The sequence below is a fragment of the Artemia sp. Qi Xiang Cuo genome, chromosome 16, assembly GCF_049724085.1.
Source record: "Artemia sp. Qi Xiang Cuo chromosome 16, ASM4972408v1, whole genome shotgun sequence".
Lineage (NCBI taxonomy): Eukaryota > Metazoa > Arthropoda > Branchiopoda > Anostraca > Artemiidae > Artemia > Artemia sp. Qi Xiang Cuo.
The window spans coordinates 30,214,482-30,241,253 of NC_142809.1; the positions used below are offsets into that span (position 1 = coordinate 30,214,482).

At 35.3% G+C, this 26,772-nt stretch overlaps 1 protein-coding gene across 1 annotated transcript in view; it reads right to left on the reverse strand.

Moving 5' to 3' along the window:
• Positions 1–26,772, reverse strand: part of LOC148942772 (cell adhesion molecule Dscam2-like) — a 551,837-nt gene that overhangs the window by 161,008 nt on the left and 364,057 nt on the right. Inside the window, exon 10 of the mRNA XM_089101980.1 lies at positions 5,532–5,654. Within this exon, the coding sequence (XP_088958106.1) occupies positions 5,532–5,654 (123 nt within the window). The remainder of the gene's footprint in view (positions 1–5,531; positions 5,655–26,772) is intronic.

Here is a 26,772-nt window from a genome sequence, read left to right on the forward strand (position 1 = left end):
TTTTCGTGTGGATGTAAGTTTTTTGAGTTTGTATGTAAGTTTTTTTGTGTGTGTGTGTGTACGTTTTTGTGTGTTTAAGCTTTTGTGTGTGTAAGTTTTGACGTGTGTGTGTGTAAGTTTTCGTGTGTGGAAAAATTTAGAAGTGTCCAACTCAGAAAAGCCCCAAAACGTAATTTACATATCCCCAAATCATAAGTTTCAGACAACACACTCCTATGAGCGGCTAAGAAATCCAGCTCAGAAAGGTCAAAAGTAGCAATCCACCCATCCCAAAACATAAGTTTCAGACAACAAACTCCTATGATGGGCTAAGAATCCTAGCTCTGAAAAGTTCAAATAGCAAACTACACATCCCAAATCGTAATTTTCTGACAACATACACCTATGAAAGGCTATGAAACCTAGCTAATAAAAGCCGGAAATAGCAAATTAACCATCCCAAATCATAAGTTTCAGACAGCATTCACCTACGAAATACTAAGAAACCTTAGCTCAGAAAAGTCAAAAAATAGCCAACTACTCATCCCAAACTCGAAGTTTCAGACAACAAAGACCTATGAGTGACTAAGAATCCTAGCTCTGAAAAGTCCAAAAAGCAAACTATATCTCCCAAATCATAATTTTCTGAAAGGACACACCTATGAAAGGCTAAGAAATCTAGCTCAGAAAAGTCAAAAATAACAAATTAACCATCCCAAATCATATGTTTCAGTCAACACACACCTACGAATGGCTATGAAATCCTGCTCAGAAAAGTCAAAAAATAGCAACCCACACACCCCCAAATCATAGGTTTCAGACACCACACACCAACGAAAGACTAAGAAATCCGGTTATGAAAAGTCGGAAATAGCAAATTACATATCCCAAATCATAGGTTTCAGACAGCACTCACCTATGAACGGCTAAGAAACCTAGCTCAGAAAAGTCAAAAATAGCAAACTAGTCATCCCAAACTATAGGTTTCAGACAACAAACACCTATGAAAGGCTAAGAAAACAAGCTCAGAAAAGTCAAAACTAGCAATCAACCCATCCCAAATCATAGGTTTCAGACAACACACATCAATGAAAGACTAAGAAATCCAGCTCAGAAAAGTCAAAAATAGCAAACTACATATCCCAAATCATAGGTTTCAGTCAACACACACCAACGAAAGACTAAGAAACCTAGCTCAGAAAAGTCAAAAATAGCAAACTACTCATCCCAAACTATTGGTTTCAGACAACATTCACCTACGAAATACTAGAAAACCTTAGCTCAGAAAAGCTTGAGATAGCAAACTACACATCCCAAATCATAATGTACTGACAACACATACCTATGAAAGGCTAAGAAACCTAACTCAGAAAATTCAAAAATAGCAAACTACACATCCCAAATCATATGTTTCAGACACTAGAAAACTATGAAAGAATAATAAATAAAAAAAAGAAAATCACTAAATATTAATATAAATATCCAAAAAAATATTTTTCATAAAGAAATCACCAACGAAATACTAATAAACCTTAGATCAGAAAAGTCTGAAATAGCCAACTACTCATCCCAAAATCGAAGTTTCAGACAACAAACACCTATGAGTGACTAAGAATCCTAGCTCAGAAAAGTCCAAAAAGCAAACTACACCCCCCAAATCATAATTTTCTGAAAGGACACACATATGATAGGCTAAGAAATCTAGCTCAGAAAAGTCAAAAATAGCAAATTAACCATCCCAAATCATAGGTTTCAGTCAACACACACCTACGAATGGCTAAGAAATCCAGCTCAGAAAAGTCAAAAAATAGCAACCCACACATCCCAAATCATAGGTTTCAGACACCACACACCTACGAAAGACTAAGAAATCCGGTTATGAAAAGTCGGAAATAGCAAATTACATATCCCAAATCATAGGTTTCAGACAACACTCACCTATGAACGGCTAAGAAACCTAGCTCAAAAAAGTCAAAAATAGCAAACTAGTCATCCCAAACTATAGGTTTCAGACAACAAACACCTATGAAAGGCTAAGAAATCCAGCTCAGAAAAGTCAAAAGTAGCAATCCACCCATCCCAAATCATAGGTTTCAGACAACACACACCAACGAAAGACTAAGAAACCTAGCTCACTCAGAAAAGCCCGAAATAGTAATTTACATATCCCAAATCATAAGTTTCAGACAGCATTCACCTACGAAATACTAAGAAACCTTAGCTCAGAAAAGTCTGAAATAGCCAACTACTCATCCCAAACTCGAAGTTTCAGACAACAAACACCTATGAGTGACTAAGAATCCTAGCTCTGAAAAGTCCAAAAAGCAAACTACACCTCCCAAATCATAATTTTCTGAAAGGACACACATATGATAGGCTAAGAAATCTAGCTCAGAAAAGTCAAAAATAGCAAATTAACCATCCCAAATCATTGGTTTCAGTCAACACACACCTACGAATGGCTAAGAAATCCAGCTCAGAAAAGTCAAAAAATAGCAACCCACACCCCCCAAATCATAGGTTTCAGACACCACACACCTACGAAAGACTAAGAAATCCGGTTATGAAAAGTCGGAAATAGCAAAGTACATATCCCAAATCATCGGTTTCAGACAACACTCACCTATGAACGGCTAAGAAACCTAGCTCAGAAAAGTCAAAAATAGCAAACTAGTCATCCCAAACTATAGGTTTCATACAACAAACACCTATGAAAGGCTAAGAAATCCAGCTCAGAAGGGTCAAAAGTAGCAATCCACCCATCCCAAATCATATGTTTCAGACAACACACACCTATGAAAGACTAAGAAATCCAGCTCAGAAAAGTCAAAAATAGCAAACTACATATCCCAAATCATCGGTTTCAGTCAACACACACCAACGAAAGACTAAGAAACCTAGCTCAGAAAAGTCAAAAATAGCAAACTACTCATCCCAAACTATTGGTTTCAGACAACATTCACCTACAAAATACTAGAAAACCTCAGCTCAGAAAAGCCTGAAAAAGCAAACTATACATCCCAAATCATAATTTTCTGACAGCATTCACCTATGAAAGGCTAAGAAATCCAGCTCAGAAAAGTCGAAAATAGCAAACTACACATCCCAAATCATAGGTTTCAGACACCACACACCTATGAAAGACTAAGAAATCCAACTCAGAAAAGTCAAAAATAGCAAACTACATATCCCAAATCATAAGTTTCAGTCAACACAGACCAATGAAAGGCTAAGAAACCTAGCTCATAAAAGCCTGAAATAGCAAACTACTCATCCCAAACTATTGGTTTCAGACAACATTCACCTAGGAAATACTATGAAACCTTAGCTCAGAAAAGCCTGAAGTAGCAAACTACACATCCCAAATCATAGGTTTCAGACAACACACATCAACGAAAGACGGGAGCTCGATGGGCCTTTGGGGGGCCCGGGGATGGCCTTTGGGGTCTGGGGGACATTTGGGGACCGGTGGAGGGCCTTTGGGACCCCGTTGGTCCTTTGGGAGCTCGATGGGCCTTTGGGGGGCCCGGGGATGGCCTTTGGGTGTCTGGGTGGACCTTTGGGGGCCGGGAGAGGGCCTTTGGGGCACAGGGAGGGCCTTTGCGGCACAGGGAGGGCCTTTGGGGGTCCGGGGGGCAGTTGGGGGCCTGGGGAACATTTGGGGACCGGTGGAGGACCTTTGGAACCCCGTTGATCCTTTGGGAGCTCGATGGACCTTTGGGGCCCGGGGGATGGCGTTTGGGGGTCTGGGTGGGCCTTGGGGGGCGCCGGTGGCCCTTTGGGAGCTTGGGGGGCCTTTGAGGGTCCGGGGGGATAGTTGGGGGCCTGGGGAACATTTGGGGACCGGTGGAGGGCCTTTGGGACCCCGTTGGTCCTTTGGGAGCTCGATGGGCCTTTGGGGGGCCTGGGGATGGCCGTTGAGGGTCTGGGTGGGCCTTTGGGGGCGCCGGTGGCCCTTTGGGAGCTTGGGGGGCCTTTGAGGACCGGGGGGCTTCCTTCGGGGTTGGGTAGGAGGATTGGAACCCTTTGGGGTTGGGTTAGAGGACCTCACAACACTGTTCAAATGAAACTTGTGTATTATAACGACCACAGAGTTTCACCATTAAATTCTCTTCTAAAATCACTTCAAAAATCTTCTTTTAAAATGTCTCTATCTGTTTCGCCGAAATAGTTCCATAACCTGTCTAAAACGGTTTCTCCCAAATAATCCCTAAACGTAAATTCAGCGTGTTCCTTTGTTATTGGCATCTCTGCGCTAACGCATTTCAAATTAATAAGAAACCTTTTCGCGTGCTAAAACAATTCATCGCTAAGATGTTTCCATGGCCTTTGGTTATTAATATCTTTTGGAGTTCGACCAGTAGAACTGTTCCCGAGGCAAAGACATTAATGATTTGGATCTATTCCTGGAGAAATGTTTCTAGGCGAAAATTTTTAAAGTCTGACAGATGATGTCATTGATTGATTGATCTGTCAAGAAAGGGGAAATTAATTTGTTGTTTCAAGTTCACAGGTGCTACTCGTGACAGGACCACGTGGTTTATGGTTTTCCAAGTGAGAAAGTTCCTGTTTTTCAAATTCTCACTGACAAAAACCATAAAACATCCATAAATTGCTGTACGTTTTTTCATTCTCACTGAGAAAACCATAAAACAGACATGAATTGCTGTTGACATCCATAAATGTGACAAAGTTCCTGTTTTTCAAATTCTCACTGACAAAAACCATAAAACATCCATAATTTGATGTTGACATCCGAGAAAAACATCAAATAAATCGAACAACACACATAACCATCCATGAAAACAACCATAAATGTGACAAAATTCATGGTTTTTCAAGTGAGAAAATTCCTGTTTTTTCATTCTCACTGAGAAAACCATAAACCACGTGGTACTGTCACGAGCTCATGACCCCTCTCTACTAACGAACAAAAGATTTTTTTCAATTCAAAAAGTTATGCAAACATTTTCTATATGAAAAGCATGTAGCAGGATAAAAAACATTTTTTTTAGTAATTCAGAAATTTTTGGGGGAATTTTTTTTCCTTTGAGGCACTTGCAATATGTAAGTCTTACGGAAATATTGTTTTGTTTTGTCTGTAGGCTTTTTCTTCTATTTGTCCTCAAGATTCCTGAAGAAATTTATAAAAGCGAACCAAATAATTATTGTGCATTTAGCATGAGTAGAAATACTGAACTTTACAAACATTTTAATGTTTAAGATAGCAGAGAAAAATTAACTTACAAGAAAAAATCGAGCTAATAGATGAAATTACAAAATCTCTGGAATTTAGTTGAACATGACTTGGTCGTTCTCAAATAAAAACAGACGTGTAAAGACGTTTGTATCCTATCATGGTACCAGAATTTTCATTGTGTGTGTAGTAATGTTTTCTTTGATTTAGAAATACAATGCTTAAATATACAATGTCATGTCATATATCCAAATTTCTAAAAGACCAGGCCAGATCTAAACTAAAAACCAGGTCAGGATTTATTTTAAAGTTGAAAGGTAATATTTAAAAATCCATACATGTTTAAAGTGCTTACCTAGCATTTTTTTCCATTTTATAAGAGGTTCTGGAAAGCCACTTGCAGCACAGTGGAGTTGGGAAGTCATCCCGTCCAAAAACTTCACTTCCTGCTTAGGCTCAATTGTCCATGATGGAGGTACTAGGGTAGAAATAGTTTTTGATCTTTTTGAAATCCATCTAAAGACTAAATTTTTATTCCAAGCCAACTTGATGTCTACCTAATTTGTATTTATAATGAATGTTAACCAAGTTTTAATTTGAGGTATATTGATTCCACTTATAGAACATTATATCCACTGAAATCGTTCTGTACAAAAAAAGTATACTAATTAGCCAATGGACATATACACTAATGAACAGTAAAAAGCTCGCATCTACACTTTATTTATCTACGATGATCACTTTAAGACATATCTGTATAGACAAAATATGTGCAAAATAATTGATACTTGAATAATTTGTATCTTGAATGCTTAAATGCAGATTTCACAATCTGCTAGCTATCTGCTTCACAATCAAGATTTTGAATTATCTTGATAAAATTTCTTAATAATGCATGTACAATAATTTCACTGTTTAACATTAATTAATAAAAAAAAAATTCCAAAAAATAAGTTTTCAAAGAAAAGTAAAGCCCACTTTAAACTTTAGCTCAGCAGATACAAATACCTGTTAAAATTCAAACTCAAAATGACCAGAAATTACTATTAAAGAAAATATGAAATCCAAAACGAACAGAAATTAAATGAACAATCATAGCAAAAACATGCAACAAGTAATAATATAATTATATAAATAGATCTTAAAGCGAGTAATGCTTAGATTGAATATGAAAATCAAGCTTAAAACAAAAAAAAATATTTTGCTATAGAAGTATAAATGAAACTTAAAACGAACAGAAATTAAATGAACAATAAATGCAAACAAACATACAATAGATATTAATGTAAATGAATAAACAAATCTTAAAACAAGTGAAAATTAAATTGAACATGTCAATCCAGCTTGAAATAAATAAAAATCACTACAAACAGAAGTTTGGGTAGCGTCTCCTTCTCTCACTACAAAAGTCTAAAACCTACTGCGTCATTGGCACTTTACTGAAAACCAATTTTATTACAAATATTTTCATTTGTACTTAATAATGAAAACAAACATTAAAATTATAGTAAAATTTTGAACTAATGAGCGTTCAGCATTTAACATCATTATACATCAAATATTCAGTTTAATTTATTAGTTATTTCTAAAATTGCTCAAGACGAATATAGTTTCACTACAAATAAGAGTTTGGATACTGCCCCCTTCCTGAATTGTAAAAACCAAAAGCCTACTGCGTCTTTTCCAGTTCTTGCAGCATTGAAAATAAAAATAAAATTACAATGAAATAAATTATTGAACTGATGGATCTTTCAACAATTAATATCATTATACATCAAATATTCAATTTGATGTTGTTTATATTTTCCAAGACTGTTCAAGACGCATACAGTTTTCAGTAAAGCGCCAATGACGCAGTAGATTTTAGACTTTACAGTGAGAGAAGGAGGCAATACCCAAGCCCTTGTTTGTAGTAATCTTTTTTCGTTTCAAGCTGGATTTGTATATTCAATTTAAGTTTCACTCGTTTTAAGATTTGTTTATTCATTTACATTAATATCCATTGTATGTTTTTTTGCATTGATTGTTTATTTGATTTCTGTTCGTTTTAAGTTTCATTTATACTTCAATAGCAAAATATTTTTTTTCGTTTTAAATTTTAAATTTCAATCTAAGCATTACTCGCTGTAAGATCTATTCATTCAATTATATTATTACTTGTTGCATATTTTTTGCAATGATTGTTTATTTAAATTCTGTTCGTTTTGGGTTTCATTTATTCTTTAATAGTAATTTCTGGTCGTCTTGAGTTTGAATTTTAACAGGTATTGGTATCTGCTGAGTTAAAGTTTAAAATGGCCTTTACTTTTCTTTGAAAAACTTATTTTTGGAAAGTATTTTTTTTAATTAATTTTTGTTCGTTTTTGATTGCAAAAAGTACCAAGTTTTTAAAAATTCATTATTTCAAAATCAAACTTTTAAAAACAAAATCAAATGTTTGTCAAAGTATCAAAACTGGTACCAAAGTAACAATATAAAAGTGAAAAAATGGGTTTGTGTCAACCTCGGAGTTTTTATTATCTGTTGTTTGAACTATTTTTAACAAATGGCAATCTCGAAATTTTATCGGATGGGGTTGGGGAAAAAAGGCCGTGGGGGGGGGGCTAATTGGCATTCGGTCTCTTTTGACTTTTTTAAAATAAACTAGAACTTTGTATTTTCAATCAAATGAGCCCTCTCTAAATTTTATACTAGCATCCCCTTCTATAAGAACCATATATACCCCCAAAGCATAACTTAAAACACCTGTCCCTGGGCCCTGGGGGGCTATGTCGACCCCGGAGTTTTTATATCTGATGTTTGAACTATTTTTAACAAAACGGTCACCTCCAATTTTATCGGATGGGTTTATCCAGCCGATAAATCCAAAGATCGCTTTTGACTCTTAAAAAGTGAATTACAACTTTCAATTTCCAGTCAAATGAGCCCCCTAGGAAGTTTATACAAACATCCCTTCCATAACAGCCAAATATACCCCCAGGGCATAACTTACAACGCCAACCCCCGGGTCCTGGGGGGGCTGCGTGCGGGGGGATAGTTGCCCTCTGATCTCTTTTGATTCTTAAAAACTAAACTAGCACTTCCAATTTCCAATCAAATGAGTCCTCTCTGCAGTTTATACGAGCATCCCATCTACAACAGCTGTATATGCCAATCCCTGAAGGATTATGTCGACCTTTGAACCATTTTGAAAAAAAAAGGTTCTCTCAAAGTTCTTATCGGATGGATTTGAGGAAAATAGGGCGTGGAGAGGGGGGGGGGGGGCTAGTTGCACTCCACATCCCTTCCATAAGAACTATATATGCCCCCAGAGCATTACTTACAACGCCTGCCGCCGGGCCCTGGGGGGTTGTGTCGACCCCGGAGTTTTCATTATATGATATTTGAACTATTTAAAAAAAATGGATATCTCAAAGTTCTCATCGGATGGGTTTGATGAAAAATGGACATGGAGGGGGGGGTCTAGTTGCCCTCCGATATCTTTTGACTCTTTAAAAGTGAACTAGAACTTTGAATCTCGAATAAAATGAGCTCTCTCCAAAGTTTGTACGAGCATAACTTCCATAAGAACCATATATGTCCCCAGAGAACTGCCCAGGGTTGTCGTTTAGGGGTGGCAAGGGGGGCGGGATTTACCCCTCCCCCAATAATGTGGAGAAAAAAAAATATATTATACATCCCATGCCCTTTGATTATCCAGATATGAACCCCTCTTGCCCCCCCCCCTCATAAAAATGCTGGAGATTCGCTCCTGGCAATGCTTACAACGCCGGCCCCGGGCCCAGGGGGGTTGTATCGACGCAAGAGTTTTTTTTTTATCTCACCTGTGAGCTATTTTTAACGAAATGACCATACGTAAAGGAGTTTTTGTTATATGATCTTTGAACTATTTTAACAAAATGGCTACCTCAAATTTTTTATCAGATGTGTTTGGGGGGAAAGGACTTAAGGGGGGGGGGAAGGCTAGTTGCCCTCCGATCACTTTTGACTCCTAAAAAAGGGCACTAGAACTCTCGACCTCCAATCGAATGAGCCCCGCTTTGAAGATTATACGACGACCCCTTCTATATGAAGTGCCTCTGAGAAAAAATAAATGGAGCATGGGGGGACGCTATCTGCCCTCCGATCACTTTTGACTCTTAAAAAGTGAATTAAAACTTCCAATTTCCAATTAAATGACCCTCTATGACGTTTATACGAACATCCCCTCTATAACAATATATGCCCCCATGGCATAACTTACAACGCCAATCCCCGGGCCTGGGGGGCTGTGTCGACACCGGAGTTCTTGTTATCTGAACTTTTAACTTTTTTAGCAAAATGTCTATCTCAAAATTTTTATCTGATGCCTTTAGGGCATGGGGGGGGGCCTAGTTACCCTCTGATCTCTTTTGACTCTTAAAAAGTGAACAAGAACATTCAATATCCAATCAAATGAGCCCTCTCCGAAGTTTATACGAGCATCCCTTCCATAAGAGCTATATATGTCCCCAGGGCATAACTTAAAACGCCTGTCCCTGGGCACTGAGGGGTTTTGTCGACACCGGAGTGTTTGTTGTATGATCTTTGAACCATTTTTAACAAAATAGCTATCTCTTTTATCGGATGCATTTGGGAAAAAAGGGCGTGGGGGGGTGGTTACCCTCCGATGTCTCTTGACGCTTGAAAAGTGAACTAAAACTTTCAATTTTCAATCAAATGAGCCCTCTCTGAAGTTTATTCAAGCATTCCCTCCATAAGAACCATATATGCCCCCAGGGCATAATTTTTAACCCTTGCCCTGAAGACTGCAGGGGGAGTATTCCTGCTCAAAGATATAGTTTCCTAGACTTTCAACTACCTTGAACAAAATGACTATCCCAAAATTTTTATTGAATGTGTTTGGGCAAATGGTGGGCGTGGAATGGGTGTTAATTTCCTTCCAATCACTTTCGAGTATTAAAAAGGGCACTAGCCATTTAAATTTCCAATTGCATGAGACCTTTTTGAAGTTTCTACGACAACACTTTCTATAAGAACCTTATATGCCCCTAGGGCATAATTTACAACCCTTGCCCTGAGGGCTATGAGGGGGGGGGGGGGGGTGGCAACCTCAAAGACCTAATATCCAGAACTTTCAACTAAGTTGAGCAAAATGGCTATTTCAAAATTTTTATTGGATGTGTTTGGGGAAAAGGTGAGCGTGAGAGGGGGGTTAGTTACTCTCCAATCAATTTTGACTATTAAAAAGGGCACTAGCCCTTTGAATTTCCAATCAAATGAGCACTTTTTGAAGTTTCTACGACAAAGCTTTCTATAAAAAGCTTATATGCCCCTAGGGCATAACTTAAAACCCTTGCCCTTCAGGGTTGTTGGGGGAGTGTCCTCCTCAAAAACATTATTTCTATGTGGAAATCAAGTACGTAGAACAAAATGGCTATCTCAAAATTTTGATTGGATGGGTTTGGGGAAATGGTGGGCGTGGAAGGGGTGTTAGTTGGCTTCCAATCACTTTTGAACCTTAAATGGGGCACTAGAACTCTCGATTTGCAATCGAATGAGCCCCTTCCGAAGTTTATGCGACTTCCCTTCCATACGAAGTGCCTCTTGGAAAAATAAATAAATAATAAAACATTAGAGCCGTATGGCCTTTAATATAGGCAACGCTGTAGCGTTGTCTCTGATATGTGACACTACCACTGCTACTATTACTGACAATTCAATGCAACACCAAGTCACCTGAGGCCAAAATGGCAGCGCACGGTCATCTCCACCCCGAACTATTCAAAGCCTCCCCTCTTTACGCTTTCCTACGAAGTTCCAGTCTCCCTTAAATCCTTCCTTACGACCTCCTCCCAGCCCATTCGGGGACGACCTGCTTTTCGTTTGGCCCTATATGGTTGCCAAGACCATCATTGGCAGTCGGTCAACCTTCAACCACAAAATATGTCCTAGCCATCTCAGACTTACTCTCATTATATCCCTAGAAATCAAAATAGAGCCGTGCTTCGAATCAAGTAAGAAATCAAGTTTTTCATAAGATTTACTGTTTGAAATACAGTCAGTCAGACGGAAACCCATAACAATCTATAGACAATTTTTCTGGTACACATTTAATAAATTCGTCTCCGTCTTTTGGGGCACCTACGTTTCAGAACTGTATTTGACCATTGTCATCACTATACCTTCCAATATTATAATCTTGATTCAGAGACATCTTCCTATTCTTCCGAACTCATTTAAACAGTGAAAAAACAACCCCGAGTCTTGGATATTCTACTTTTAGCGTCTTCAATGCATCCATCATCTTAACATTATCATCTATTTTTATCATTGTCATAACATTATCATCGTCATAAAATTATCATTGTCATAACATTATCAAACATTAGCATTAGTCATCAGCATGATCTAAGCTTACAATTTGACTCCATGCTCTTTCAAAGCCTTTGCCGTGTTCCTTAGGCACTCTTATCACCTTTCTCATAGAGGGGCTTATTTAAAGTTTTCTGAAAATCTCTAGGTACCATACTTCTCCTTTTTCAAAAATCCTATTTATAATCTTCAGTAATTTATCCCTAACTTTAAAGCTAATTATCTCTAACTTCACAATCACCATATAAGAAAGACTCATTTACCACAAGATCAGCACCTAGGACCCTATTGTTTTTAAAACCTTTTAGTACTGTCTCCAATTATTCCTCGTAAAAGACTTTCCCTCACTTCCAGTGTCACAAACATTTTCATTCCTTTCTAAATAATGTCCTGTAACTTTATGGACGTTTAGCACATTCAATGTGCTAAACGTCCATAATGTTTTGGCCATCTCTTTTCAACTGTTTGTTTAATACCAATTGTGGCTCTGTTCCTGTCCTTAACTGGGACAGTTCAGAGTGACTGTTCCCTCTCAGTTTTTTAGCATGCCAGTAAAGTATTTTACTACTATACCGTCTGGCTACATCATCCAGAAATTCAGAAATTTTACCCATGGCCTCCACTTCACACTTCCTTAATTCATATTTTCATGCTTTCACCAGTTCTTTTACAATCCTTTTAATTTTCATATGACGTATCTCTGAAATATTTCTTATACAGAAATATTTCCTCATCTCTTCTCCTTCCTCATCTCTACTAAACTTAAAGCATTATAACTATTATTCCTAGATTTGTTTTTAAACTTCCTCCCTAAGACACCACCTGCTACGTTACAAGTGATTTTTCCAAAACTATGCTATCGAAATTTTACCCTCTCTTGTTTAATATCCAACTGTCTCTGGAAAGCTTCTCTGCAATTCTCATCGTGGAGTCAGTAGAAATGCCTCAGGAGGTCCGAACGTTACCACGTGGTTTATGGTTTTCTCACTGAGAATGAAAAAACAGAATTTTTCTCACTTGAAAAAACAGGAATTTTCTCACATTGATGGATGTTTTCTTGGAGGGTTATGTGTGTTGGTCAATTTATTTGATGTTTTTCATGGATGTCAACAGCAGTTCATGTCTGTTTTATAGTTTTTTTCAGTGAGAATGAAAAAACAGGAACTTTCTCACATTAATGGATTTCAACAGCAATTTATGTATGTTTTATGGTTTTTGTCAGTGAGAATGGAAAAACATGAACTTTCACACTTTGTTGGATGATTGAGTCTAACGGGGACAGGGTCAATGACACTTCCTTCAAGATCTTGTTGTTGTTTTGGCCAAGTGCACGCTCTCAGCGAATGTGAAGGTGTCCAGAAATAGGAAACAGCATTTGTTGTTGTTTTGGACATGTGCATGCTCGAGGCGAATATTAAGAGTTTCCAGAAATAGAAAACAGTTAGATCACGTGTTTCCTTCTCAGCCAATCAGATGGCTTGTTACATATTAGCGGCGAAGGGAATATAAGGAAAGGATTTTGCTATAGTTTTATTAGTCTGTGAATAGAATTCACTAAGTTTTTAGTTAGCAGCGTGATAACATGAGTGAACAAGTTGAGTTAGAAATATCTTTTTATTGCAACTGTTCTATTTGTAAAGGGCATTTTCATAATTTTGAACATTCTCATGAACCTACTGTATGTTTAGACAGCATAGAGGCAGAGATAGATGAGAAGAATCTGGAGGAAATGAGAAGAAAAATTATATGTGATACGGAGAGAAATTTATACCGATTGCAAGTAAGCTCACATAAAAGAAGGGTTGATATGACAGAAAAGGAAGATCAAAAGAAGAGACTGGGAAAAGAGGGCTTTCTCTATAGTGTAAAAGACAGCAGTGAAAACCCAATGAAAAATGTATATGAAGCAAGATATAACTCTGAATATTATGATGGATATGTTCTAAGAGAAGAGAAAAAGTGGCCCTTTAAGAGACATCATAAGAGGTCATTCTACGAAATGGATTTTAAACAACGAAAACCGTGGTGGAAGAGTTCTCATATATGATTTAACGATAAATCTATTTATTAATATGTATAATGAGTTTTATATTGTAATCATACAATAAATTTGTTTGTATTATTTTAATTTTCGCAAAATAGATATATATATATAGAGTAAAGATACCATCAGAGACTTCTGTACTGGGCCTTTAAGAGCTGCACCACCAACACAAGGTCCACCGATGCTACAGCATGCTTCGTCTGGGCCTTCGGGCACCCAAGTGCAGCCAGGATTTGCAAATGTGAGCATTTTTTCCTACCTATCTTATAGAAATACATATCTATTTCTTCCAATGTTTTTATTTTCCACTATTTTTCAACACTGTGTAAAAGTGTATCTCAGCGGGATATTAAAATATTAACCCCTCGCCCCCAAACCATTGTTTTCTCTGCTCCCCCCTCCATCGGAGATATCTAAATATAATGTAATTTTTTTTGCAAAGAAACCGCTCTTTTTTTCTAATCTATACTATTTTCTCTATTGCTATCGCTTCGATATCTCATAAGCAAATATTTTTAGGTAATTTTCTAGTTTTTACTGCTATCTCTCACCACTATGAAACTCAAAATGCTATTTTTCACAATTAAATATTATTGTTTTAATCTTTGGCTTAAAGCTCCGCACATGCATATAAATAGATCTGTTTTACCCCTTGTCCTGTCTTGTTCTATCATTAGCGGTAGGCCAAGTCTAGGATTTCAATGCTTTTACGTAATTCTGTGTTTATTTCTGAAAATAGCGGAATTGTTTGCAAAATTAGCAATAGATATTTAGGAAATTGGAATTCCATGTAAGAGCGAAACAAGTTATACCCCCAAAAATAATGATTGCTATTTATGACATTGCTGAAAAGGGGGGGGGGCATAGTTGCCCACGAATCTTTTTGGTCACTTAAAAAGCGCAGTCAATTACTGCTAATACTCACCATTTGAAACTCTGTGAATGCTATTCCGTTCACAATTGAATATTCCATAGTTTTAAGAGAGAAGGCTGCAGAGATTACCCCATTTATCTATCTGGCACATATGGACTGTCTAATTTACACTGAATATTTTTAAAATAGCTTTCAATCTTACAACTTGCCGCCAAGATTTTAGCGATGGGAAACATTCTGACAATGTCTGAGTTAACGGTTTCCAACATTTAATTGTTGTATTTTCCTCATCTGAAGTTCAGTCTTGGAAATCGGAACATACGCGCGGCTTACAATAATTAAGCTAGTGAGTTCACAACCTGTAAGTGATCTTTGAAACGACTTATGGTCTAACAATATTTCAACTTTTGGACATTATGTAAACGGCTGGGAGCCGTCACGGCTCCCGGGAAGCGCCAGTGGGACCGAGAAGCGTTGGGGGAAGCGCTGCGGGATGGCGGTCGGGAAGCGCCGGTGACCCGAGAAGCGCCGGGGGAAGCGCCGTGGGAAGCGCTGTGGGATGCGCTGCGATGGCCCGCTGGGTCGGCTCGGAGGGGGGAGCATTAAATAGTGGAAATTGGGAAAGAGAGTTGTTTGAACAAAATCAAATTTTTTTCTTCTATGTAAAGCGGGGTTTTAGAGTTTGGTGTGATTGACACAGAATATATTGGTCTGAAATATTCCTCAATTGGCATTATTTTCGAAGCAGCTTTCCTACTCCTAGACAATCAACGACGTGAAATTCATTGCTATAAATGGAACGTCAGATACAATATATATAAGTACGAGAAAAACAGATGGAGCTCAACTCTAAATTTTATAAATCGAAACGGCTTTTATGTTAAAACCATAAGACCACGTAATGAAAATGGCTATGAAATAAAACATGTACAAGAGGAAATTCAGAAAATATGCAGTTTTTTCATTGTGCAAGCTGTTTATGTTAAGGGAAACGTGCCAACTGATAAACTCTTACTAGAAAAATGTGATAAAAACATAGCATTATTCAATTTAGAAGACTTCAAATGTGAAAAATACCTGTATTCAGTACATAACCCAGAAGATGAAGTTAGATATTTCGCTCAATGGATACCGGAAAAGATGCCTGACAAGGAAAAATGCATCAGATATCCAAAGACCTAAACTTGCTCTTCCTCATATCAAATGGATTAAGCCCTTTTTTTAAATATGTCATTATGTTTTTTTTTTTTAAATATGTCATTATGTATTTTTTCAAATGTTTTTAAATATGTTTAGGCAATAAATATCTTAAGCCTCAGCCGTTTTTATTATTTAGAATACTTCATCGCCATGAAAATTATACTTTCAGGTTCAACATGTCTGGGAACACACTTTCAAGTTCAACACGTTAGAGAACCCTAAATACTCACCACTATAAAGGTAAGTTAATCCTAAAAGGTTAAAAAAAAAATTCTGAAATCACACTTTCAGATTCATCATGTCAGGGGAACACACTTTCAGATTCAGCATGTCTGGGAACACACTTTCAGGTTCAACACGTTAGAGAACCCTAAATGATAAGTTAACTCTAAAATATTAAAGAATTTCTCTGAAATCACACTTTCAGATTCAGCATGTCAGGGAACACTTGGGTGAAACTCTATGGTCGTTATAATATACAAGTTCCATTTGAACAATATTTTGAGCTCCCCTAGCCCAACCCCAAAGGACCCCGACGACCATACCCCAACCCGAAGGAACCCCCCGGCCCCCAAAGGCCCCGGGCCCCACAATGCCCGCCAAAGGGAACTGAGCCCAAAGGCCCCCAAAGGCCCCCCGACACACCCAAAAGACCAACAAACAAAAATTGCTCTTAGAAATAATATTTTTCATCACTGATAACACTTTTCTGTTCGAACTAGCAAGTTTTCTACCAAAGATACCAAATATTTTCATAGAAGTAACATTTTTTTATTGTGATAACAACTTTTCTGTCAGAAGTAGCAAGTTTTGCTTAACACTAACAAACCCACTCATCAAAGTAATGATATTTTACTTTAATACTAAGATACTTTTACTGAACACACAGAAATTTCTCTTAGAAATAATATTTTTCATCAGTGATAACACTTTTTCTGTTCGAACTAGCAAGTTTTCTACCAAAGATACCAAATTTTTTCTTAAAAGTAACATTTTTTTATTGTGATAACAACTTTTCTGTGAGAATTTGCAAGTTTTGTTTAACACTAACAAACATTCTCATCAAAGTAACAATATTTTACCTTAATACTAGCATACTTTTACTTAACAAACAAAAATTTCTCTTGGAAATAATATTTTTCCTCACTGATAACACTTTTTCAGTTCGAACTAGCAAGTTTTCTACCAAAGATACCAAATTTTTTCTTAGAAGTAACATTTTTTGATTGTGATAACAACTTTTCTGTCAGAAGTAGCAATTTTTGCTTAACACTAACAAACATTTTCATCAAAGTAATGATATTTTACCATAATACTAACATACTTTTACTGAACAAACAAAAATTTCTCTTAGAAATAATATTTTTCATCACTGATAACACTTTTATGTTCGAACTAGCAAGTTTTCTACCAAAGATACCAAATATTTTCATAGAAGTAACATTTTTTTATTATGATAACAACTTTTCTGTCAGAAGTAGCAAGTTTTGCTTAACACTAACAAACATTCTCATCAAAGTAACGACATTTTACCTTAATACTAACATACTTTTACTGAACACACACAAATTTCTCTTAGAAATAATATTTTTCGTCAGTGATATCACTTTTTCTGTTCAAACTAGCGAGTTTTCTAGCAAAGATACCAAATTTTTTCTTAGAAGTAACATTTTTTGATTGTGATAACAACTTTTCTGTCAGAAGTAGCTAGGTTAGGTTAAGTTAGGTTAGGTTAGCCTACGTACGCGCACCTACGTAGGCTAACCTAACCTAACTTAACCTAACCTAACTTGATCTAGCCTAACCTAACCATACTCGCCGGAAAATCCACCCATGTCGACTTTTTACCATGCTTTAGTTAGGCTAGGTTAGCTTATCATGAGCGCTCATGATAAGTTAACCTAACCTAACCTAACTTAAACATGGAGAAATGTTTACTAGCTAACCTAACCTAACTTACCTAACCTAACCTAACCTAACCAAACACCAACCCAGACATGTAAGCAAATAGATTCAGACATAGAAATGAAAAATATTATTTCTAAGAGAACTTTGTGTGCGTGTTCAGTAAAAGTATGTTAGTATTAAGGTAAAATGTCATTACTTTGATGAGAAGGTCTGTTAGTGTTAAGCAAAACTTGCTACTTCTGACAGAAAAGTTGTTATCACAATCAAAAAATGTTACTTCTAAGAAAAAATTTGTTTTCTTTGGTAGAAAATTTGCTAGTTCGAACAGAAAGTGTTATCACTGACGAAAAATATTATTTCTAAGAGAAATTTGGGCGCGTTCAGTAAAAGTATGTTAGTATTAAGGTAAAATATCATTACTTTGATGAGAATGTTTGTTAGTGTTAAGAAAAACTTACTACTTCTGACAGAAAAGTTGCTATTACAATCAAAAATGTTATTTCTAAGAACAAATTTGGTATCTTTGGTAGAAAACTTGCTAGTTCGAACAGAAAAAGTGTTATCACTGACGAAAAATATTATTTCTAAGAGAAATTTCTTTTTGTTCAGTAAAAGTATGTTAGTATTAGGGTAAAATATCATAACTTTGATGAGAAGGATTGATAGTGTTAAGCAAAACGTGCTACTTCTGACAGAAAAGTTGTTATCACAATCAAAAAATGTTACTTCTACGATAAAATTTGGTATCTTTGGTAGAAAACTTGCTAGTTCGAACAGAAAAAGTGTTATCATGGACGAAAAATATTATTTCTAAGAAAAATTTGTGTGTGTTCAGTAAATGTATGTTAGTATTAAAGTAAAATATCGTTACTTTGATGAGAATGTTTGTTAGTGTTAAGAAAAACTTGCTACTTCTGACAGAAAAGTTGTTATCACAATAAAAAAAAAATGTTACTTCTATGAAAAAATTTGGTATCTTTGCTAGAAAACTTGCTAGTTCGATCAGAAAAAGTGTTATCAGTGATGAAAAATATTATTTCTAAGAGAAAGTTTTTGTTTGTTCAGTAAAAGTATGTTAGTATTAGGGTAAAATGTTGTTACTTTGATGAGAAGGTTTGTTAGTGTTAAGCAAAACTTGCTACTTCTGACAGAAAAGTTGTTATCACAATAAAAAAATATTACTTCTAAGAAAAAATTTGGTATCTTTGCTAGAAAACTTGCTAGTTCGAACGGAAAAAGTGTTATCACTGACGAAAAATATTATTTCTAAGAGAAATTTCTGTGTGTTCAGTAAAAGTATGTTAGTGTTAAGGTAAAATATCATTACTTTGATGAGAATTTTTGTTAGTGTTAAGCAAAACTTCCTACTTCTGACAGAAAAGTTGTTATCACAATCAAAAAATGGTACGTCTGCGAAAAAATTTGGTATCTTTGATAGAAAACTTGCTAGTTCCAACAGAAAAAGTGTTATCACTGACGAAAAATATTATTTCTAAGAGAAAATTCTGTTTGTTCAGTAAAAGTATGTTAGTATTAAGGTAAAATATCATTACTTTGATGAGAATGTTTCTTAGTGTTGAGCAAAAATTGCTACTTCTGATAGAAAAGTTGTTATCACAATCATAAAATGTTACTTCTATGAAAATATTTGGTATCTTTGGTAGAAAACTTGTAAGTTCGAACAGAAAAGTGTTATCAGTGATGAAAATATTATTTCTAAGACAAATTTTTGTTTGTTCAGTAAAAGTATGTTAGTATTAAGGTAAAATATCATTACTTTGATGAGAAGGTTTGTTAGTGTTAAGTAAAACTTGCTACTTCTGACAGAAAAGTTGTTATCACAATAAAAAATGTTACTTCTAAGAAAAAATTTGGTATCTTTGCTAGAAAACTTGCTAGTTCGAACAGAAAAAGTGTTATCATTGACGAAAAATATTATTTCTAAGAAAAATTTGTGTGTGTTCAGTAAAAGTATGTAAATATTAAAGTCAAATATCATTACTTTGATGAGAATGTTTGTTAGTGTTAAGCAAAAATTGCTACTTCTGACAGAAAAGTTGTTATCACAATAAAAAAATGTTACTTCTATGAAACAAATTGGTATCTTTGCTAGAAAACTTGCTAGTTCGAACAGAAAAAGTGTTATCACTGATGAAAAATATTATTTCTAAGAGAAATTTTTTTTTGTTCAGTAAAAGTATGTTAGTATTAGGGTAAAATGTTGTTACTTTGATGAGAAGGTTTGTTAGTATTAAGCAAAACTTGCTACTTCCGACAGAAAAGTTGTTATCACAATCAAAAAATGCTACAACTAAGAAAAAATTTGGTATCTTTGCTAGAAAACTTGCTACTTCGAACAGAAAAAGTGTTATCATTGACGAAAAATATTATTTCTGAGAAAAATTTGTGTGTGTTCAGTAAAAGTATGTTAGTATTAAAGTAAAATATCGTTACTTTGATGAGAATGTTTGTTAGTGTTAAGCAAAACTTGCTACTTCTTACAGAAAAGTTGTTATCACAATAAAAAAATGTTACTTCTATGAAAAAATTTGGTATCTTTGCTAGAAAACTTGCTAGTTCGAACAGAAAAAGTGTTATCATTGATGAAAAATATTATTTCTAAGAGAATTTTGTTTTGTTCAGTAAAAGTATGTTAGTATTAGGGTAAAATGTTGTTACTTTGATGAGAAGGTTTGTTAGTGTTAAGCAAAACTTGCTACTTCTGACAGAAAAGTTGTTATCACAATAAAAAAATGTTACTTCTGTGAAAAAATTTGGTATCTTTGCTAGAAAACTTGCTAGTTCGAACAGAAAAAGTGTTATCACTGACGAAAAATATTATTTCTAAGAGAAATTTGTGTGTGTTCAGTAAAAGTATGTTAGTATTAAGGGTAAAATATCATTACTTTGATGAGAATGTTTGTTAGTATTAAGCAAAATTTGCTACTTCTGACAGAAAAGTTGTTATCACAATAAAAAAATGGTACGTCTACGAAAAAATTTGGTATCTTTGGTAGAAAACTTGCTAGTTCGAACAGAAAAAGTGTTATCGTTGATGAAAAATATTATTTCTAAGAGAAATTTTTGTTTGTTCAGTAAAATTATGTTAGTATTAGGGTAAAATTTGGTTACTTTGATGAGAAGGTTTGTTAGTGTTAATCAAAACTTGCTACTTCTGACAGAAAAGTTGTTATCACAATAAAAAAATATTACTTCTATGAAAATATTTGGTATCTTTGGTAGAAAACTCGCTAGTTCGAACAGAAAAAGTGCTATCACTGATGAAAAATATTATTTCTAAGAAAAATTTGTGTGTATTCAGTAAAACTATGTTAGTATTAAGGATAAAATATTATTACTTTGGTGAGAAGGTTTGTTAGTGTTAAGCAAAACTTGCTACTTCTGACAGAAAAGTTGTTATCACAATAAAAAAATGTTACGTCTAAGAAAAAATTTGATATCTTTGGTAGAAAACTTGCTAGTTCGAACAGAAAAAGTGTTATCACTGACGAAAAATATTATTTCTAAGAGAAATTTCTGTGTGTTCAGTAAAAGAATGTTAGTATTATGGTAAAACATCCTTACTTTGATGAGAATGTTTGTTAGTGTTTAGCAAAACTTGCTACTTCTGACAGAAAAGTTGTTATCATAATCAAAAAATGTTACTTCTATGAAAATATTTGGTATCTTTGGTAGAAAACTGGCTAGTTGGAACATAAAAGTGTTATCAGTGATGAAAAATATTATTTCTAAGAGAAATTTTTGTTTGTTCAGTAAAAGTATGTTAGTATTATGGTAAAATATCATTACTTTGATGAGAAGGATTGTTAGTGTTAAGCAAAACTTGCTACTTCTGACAGAAAAGTTGTTATCACAATCAAAAAATGTTACTTCTAAGAAAAAAATTGGTATCTTTGGTAGAAAACTTGTTAGTTCGAACTGAAAAAGTGTTATCAGTGAGGAAAAATATTATTTCCAAGAGAAATTTTTGTTTGTTCAGTAAAAGTATGCTATTATTAAGGTAAAATATTGTTACTTTGATGAGAATGTTTGTTAGTGTTAAGCAAAAATTGCTACTTCTGACAGAAAAGTTGTTATCAAAATCAAAAAATGTTACTTTTACGAAAAAATTTGGTATCTTTGGTTGAAAACTTGCTAGTTCGAACAGAAAGTGTTATCACTGATGAAAAATATTATTTCTAAGAGAAATTTTTGTTTGTTCAGTAAAAGTATGTTAGTATTAAGTTAAAATATCATTACTTTGATGAGCGGGTTTGTTAGTGTTAAGCAAAACTTGCTACTTCTGACAGAAAAGTTGTTATCACAATAAAAAAATGTTAATTCTATGAAAAAATTTGGTATCTTTGGTAGAAAACTTGCTAGTTTGAACAGAAAAGTGTTATCAGTGATGAAAAATATTTTTTCTAAGATAAATTTTTGTTTGTTGGTCTTTTGGGTGTGTTGGGGGGCCTTTGGGGGCCTTTGGGCTCGGTGCCCTTTGGCGGGCATTGTGGGGACCGGGGGGCATGGGGCCTTTGGGGGCCGGGGGGGTTCCTTCGGGTTGGGGTATGGTCGTCGGGGTCCTTTGGGTTTGGGCTAGGGGAGCTCAAAACATTGTTCAAATGGAACTTGTATATTATAACGACCACAGAGTTTCACCCATGTGTTCCCTAACATGCTGAATCTGAAACTGTGACTTCAGAGAAATTCTTTATTATTTTAGATTTAACTTATCATTTATGGTTCTCTAACGTGCTGAACATGAAAGTGTGTTCCCTGACATGCTGAATCTGCAAGTGTGTTCCCTGAGATGATGAATCTGAAAGTGTGATTTCAGAATTTTTTTTTTTAACCTTTTAGGATTAACTTACCTTTATAGTGGTGAGTATTTAGGGTTCTCCAACATGCTGAACTTGAAAGTGTGTTCCTTGACATTTTGAACCTGAAAGTATAATTTTCATGGCGATGAAGTATTCTAAAGAATAAAAACGGCTGAGGCTTAAGATATTTTTTGCCTAAACATATTTAAAATTATTTGAAAAAATACATAATGACATATTTAAAAAAAAAACAAAACATAATGACATATTTAAAAAAAGGGCTTAATCCATTTGATATGACGAAGAGCAAGTTTAGGTCTTTGGATATCTGATGCATTTTTCCTTGTCAGGCATCTTTTCCGGTATCCATTGAGCGAAATATCGAACTTCATCTTCTGGGTCATGTACTGAATACAGGTATTTTTCACATTTGAAGTCTTCTAAATTGAATAATGCTATGTTTTGATCACATTTTTCTAGTAAGAGTTTATCAGTTGGCACGTTTTCCTTAACATAAACAGCTTGCACACTGAAAAAACTGCATATTTCCTGAATTTCCTCTTGTACATGTTTTATTTCATAGCCATTTTCATTATGTGGTCTTATGGTTTTAACATAAAAGCCGTTTCGATTTATAAAATCTAGTGTTGAACTCCATCTGTTTTTCCCGTACTTATACATATTGTATCTGACGTTCCATTTATAGCACTGAATTTCACGTCGTTGATTGTCTAGGAGTAAGAAAGCTGCTTCGAAAATAATGCCAGTTGAGGAATATTTCAGACCAATATATTCTATGTCAATCACACCAAACTCTAAAACCCCGCTTTACATAGAAGAAAAAAAATTTGATTTTGTTCAAACAACTCCCTTTCCCAATTTCCATTATTTAATGCTCCCCCCTCCGAGCCGACCCAGCGGGCCATCGCAGCGCATCCCAGAGCGCTTCTCGCGGCGCTTCTCCCGGCGCTTCTCGGGTCACCGGCGCTTCCCGACCGCCATCCCGCAGCGCTTCCCCCAACGTTTCTCGGTCCCACTGGCGCTTCCCGGGAGCCGTGACGGCTCCCAGCCGTTTACATAATGTCCAAAAGTTGAAATATTGTTAGACCATAAGTCGTTTCAAAGATCACGTACAGGTTGTGAACTCATTAGCCTAATTATTGTAAGCCGCGCGTATGTTCCGATTTCCAAGACTGAACTTCAGATGAGGAAAATACAACAATTAAATGTTGGAACCCGTTAACTCAGACATTGTCAGAATGTTTCCCATCACTAAAATCTTGGTGGTAAGTTGTAAGATTGAAAGCTATTTTAAAAATATTCAGTGTAAATTAGACAGTCCATATGTGCCAGATAGATAAATGGGATAATCTCTGTAGCCTTCTCTCTTAAAACTATGGAATATTCAATTGTGAACGGAATAGCATTCACAGAGTTTCAAATGGTGAGCATTAGCAGTAACTGACTGCACTTTTTAAGTGACCAAAAAAGATTCGAGGGCAACTATGCCCCCCCCTTTTCAGCAATGTCATAAATAGCAATTATTATTTTTGGGGATATAACTTGTTTCGCTCTTACATAGAATTCCAATTTCCTAAATATCTATTGCTAATTTTACAAACAATTCCGCTATTTTCAGAAATAAACACAGAATTATGTAAAAGCATTGAAATCCTAGACTCGGGCTAACCGTTAATGATAGAACAAAACAGGAAAAGGGGTGAAACAGATCTATTTATATGCACGTGTGGAGCCTTATGCCAAAGATTAAAACAATAATATTCAATTGTGAAAAATAGCATTTTGAGTTTCATAGCGGTGAGAGATAGCAGTAAAAACTAGAAAATTACCTAAAAATATTCGCTTATGAGATATCGAAGCGATAGCAATAGAGAAAATAGTATAGATTAGAAAAAAAGAGCGGTTTCTTTGCAAAAGAAATTACATTATATTTAGATATCTCCGAGGGAGGGGGGAGCAGAGAAAACAATGGTTGGGGGGTGAGGGGTTAATATTTTAATATCCCGCTGAGATACACTTTTACACAGTGTTGAAAAATAGTAGAAAGAAAAGACATTGGAAGAAATAGATATGTATTTCTATAAGATAGGTAGGGAAAAATGCTCACATTTGCAAATCCTGGCTGCACTTGGGTGCCGGATGGCCCAGGCGAAGCATGCTGTAGCATCGGTGGACCTTGTGTTGGTGGTGCAGCTCTTAAAGGCCCAGTACAGAAGTCTCTGATGGTATCTTTACTCTATATATATATATCTAGTTTGCGAAAATTAAAATAATACAAACAAATTTATTGTATGATTACAATATAAAACTCATCATACATATTAATAAATAGATTTATCGTTAAATCATATATGAGAACTCTTCCACCACGGTTTTCATTGTTTAAAATCCATTTCGTAGAATGACCTCTTATGATGTCTCTTAAAGGGCCACTTTTTCTCTTCTCTTAGAACATATTCATCATAATATTCAGAGTTATATCTTGCTTTATATACATTTTTCATTGGGTTTTCACTGCTGTCTTTTACACTATAGAGAAAGCCCTCTTTTCCCAGTCTCTTCTTTTGATCTTCCTTTTCTGTCATATCAACCCTTCTTTTATGTGAGCTTGCTTGCAATCGGTATAAATTTCTCTCCGTATCACATATAATTTTTCTTCTCATTTCTTCCAGATTCTTCTCATCTATCTCTGCCTCTATGCTGTCTAAACATGCAGTAGGTTCATGAGAATGTTCAAAATCATGAAAATGCCCTTTACAAATAGAACAGTTGCAATAAAAAGATATTTCTAACTCAACTTGTTCACTCATGTTATCACGCTGCTAACTAAAAACTTAGTGAATTCTATTCACAGACTAATAAAACTATAGCAAAATCCTTTCCTCATATTCACTCCGCCGCTAATATGTAAGCAAGCCCTCTGATTGGCTGAGAAGGAAACACATGATCTAACTGTTTTCTATTTCTGGAAACTCTTAACATTCGCCTCGAGCATGCACATGTCCAAAACAACAACAAATGCTGTTTCCTATTTCTGGACACCTTGACATTCGTTGAGAGCGTGCACTTGGCCAAAACAACAACAAGATCTTGAAGGAAGTGTCATTGACCCTGTCCCCGTTAGACACAATAATCCATCAAAGTGAGAAAGTTCTTGTTTTTCCATTCTCACTGACAAAAACCATAAAACATACATAAATTGCTGTTGACATCCATTAAAGTGAGAAAGTTCCTGTTTTTTTATTCTCACTGTCAAAAACCATAAAACAGACATGAATTGATGTTGACATCCATGAAAAACATCAAATAAATTGACCAACACACATAACCGTCCAAGAAAACATCCATCAAAGTGAGAAAATTCCTGTTTTTTCAAGTGAGAAAAATTCTGTTTTTTCATTCTCAGTGAGAAAACCATAAACCACGTGGTAATGTTCGGACCTCCTGAGGCCTTTCTACTGGAGTCTACCAACGTCATAAATTCTTTGATGGTAGTTACCTTTCCTAATGTTCAGCTTTAGTTTGACCCTAGCCACTACTAGATGACGATCTTCACTTTTAATATCCATAACATCACTCCTATATACTCTAGTACCTTCTATCGATTCTTCAACTTTTTCACGATATTCCCTCCTCCTAGGGTAAAGTTGTTCGTCCTAGTTCTCCTTCGGAAAACCAAGTTTCGGAATACCAAATATATTTAAATAGTAGTATATTGACTTGCTTAATTTTTTGCACTCTCCACTTTTTCTTTTTCTTCCGTTTTTAATTATTTTATGTTTGTTAAGCATATTGAAGATGTAATCCGAAGTAGGCTATTAGTTTTTATTAACCACAAATTATTAAATTGAATAGCAAAAAAGTGATAACGGTCGTTTTTAGAAAAAGAATCATCCCTAATAGTCAACATTGCATCAATTCAAATAGAGTGCCACTGCCTAAATAATGTAACAAAGTATAGAGATGAACGAAGTAATTGTATAAATTAGTATAAAAATTTAATAGTGGTTACTGTAATGTGCAAGAGTAACGTAAAAATCAAAACAGGTCAAAATCACAGGGTAAGCTGAAAGCCCTTTTACCAATTAATAAAACAATAGAAGTACAAAAATACTTTGAAACATGAAGAGCGAATAATACGTAATGGAATAGGAGCAACTCTCTGTTAGTAGACATCTTTACTTTTCAATCATTATCGTCTTTACCAACGTCACTAGTGCTAAAGTGAAAACAGAATAAATGAACATTTAGATTAGAATTTCCTTTAGGGATAACAAGACTTTCAGACCACCTGGATTAATTTACAAGCTCCGGTAGCTTTGAGGCTTATATTCATAAATTTTAAGTTCATGTACTTAGATTTAACGTCTTTAGC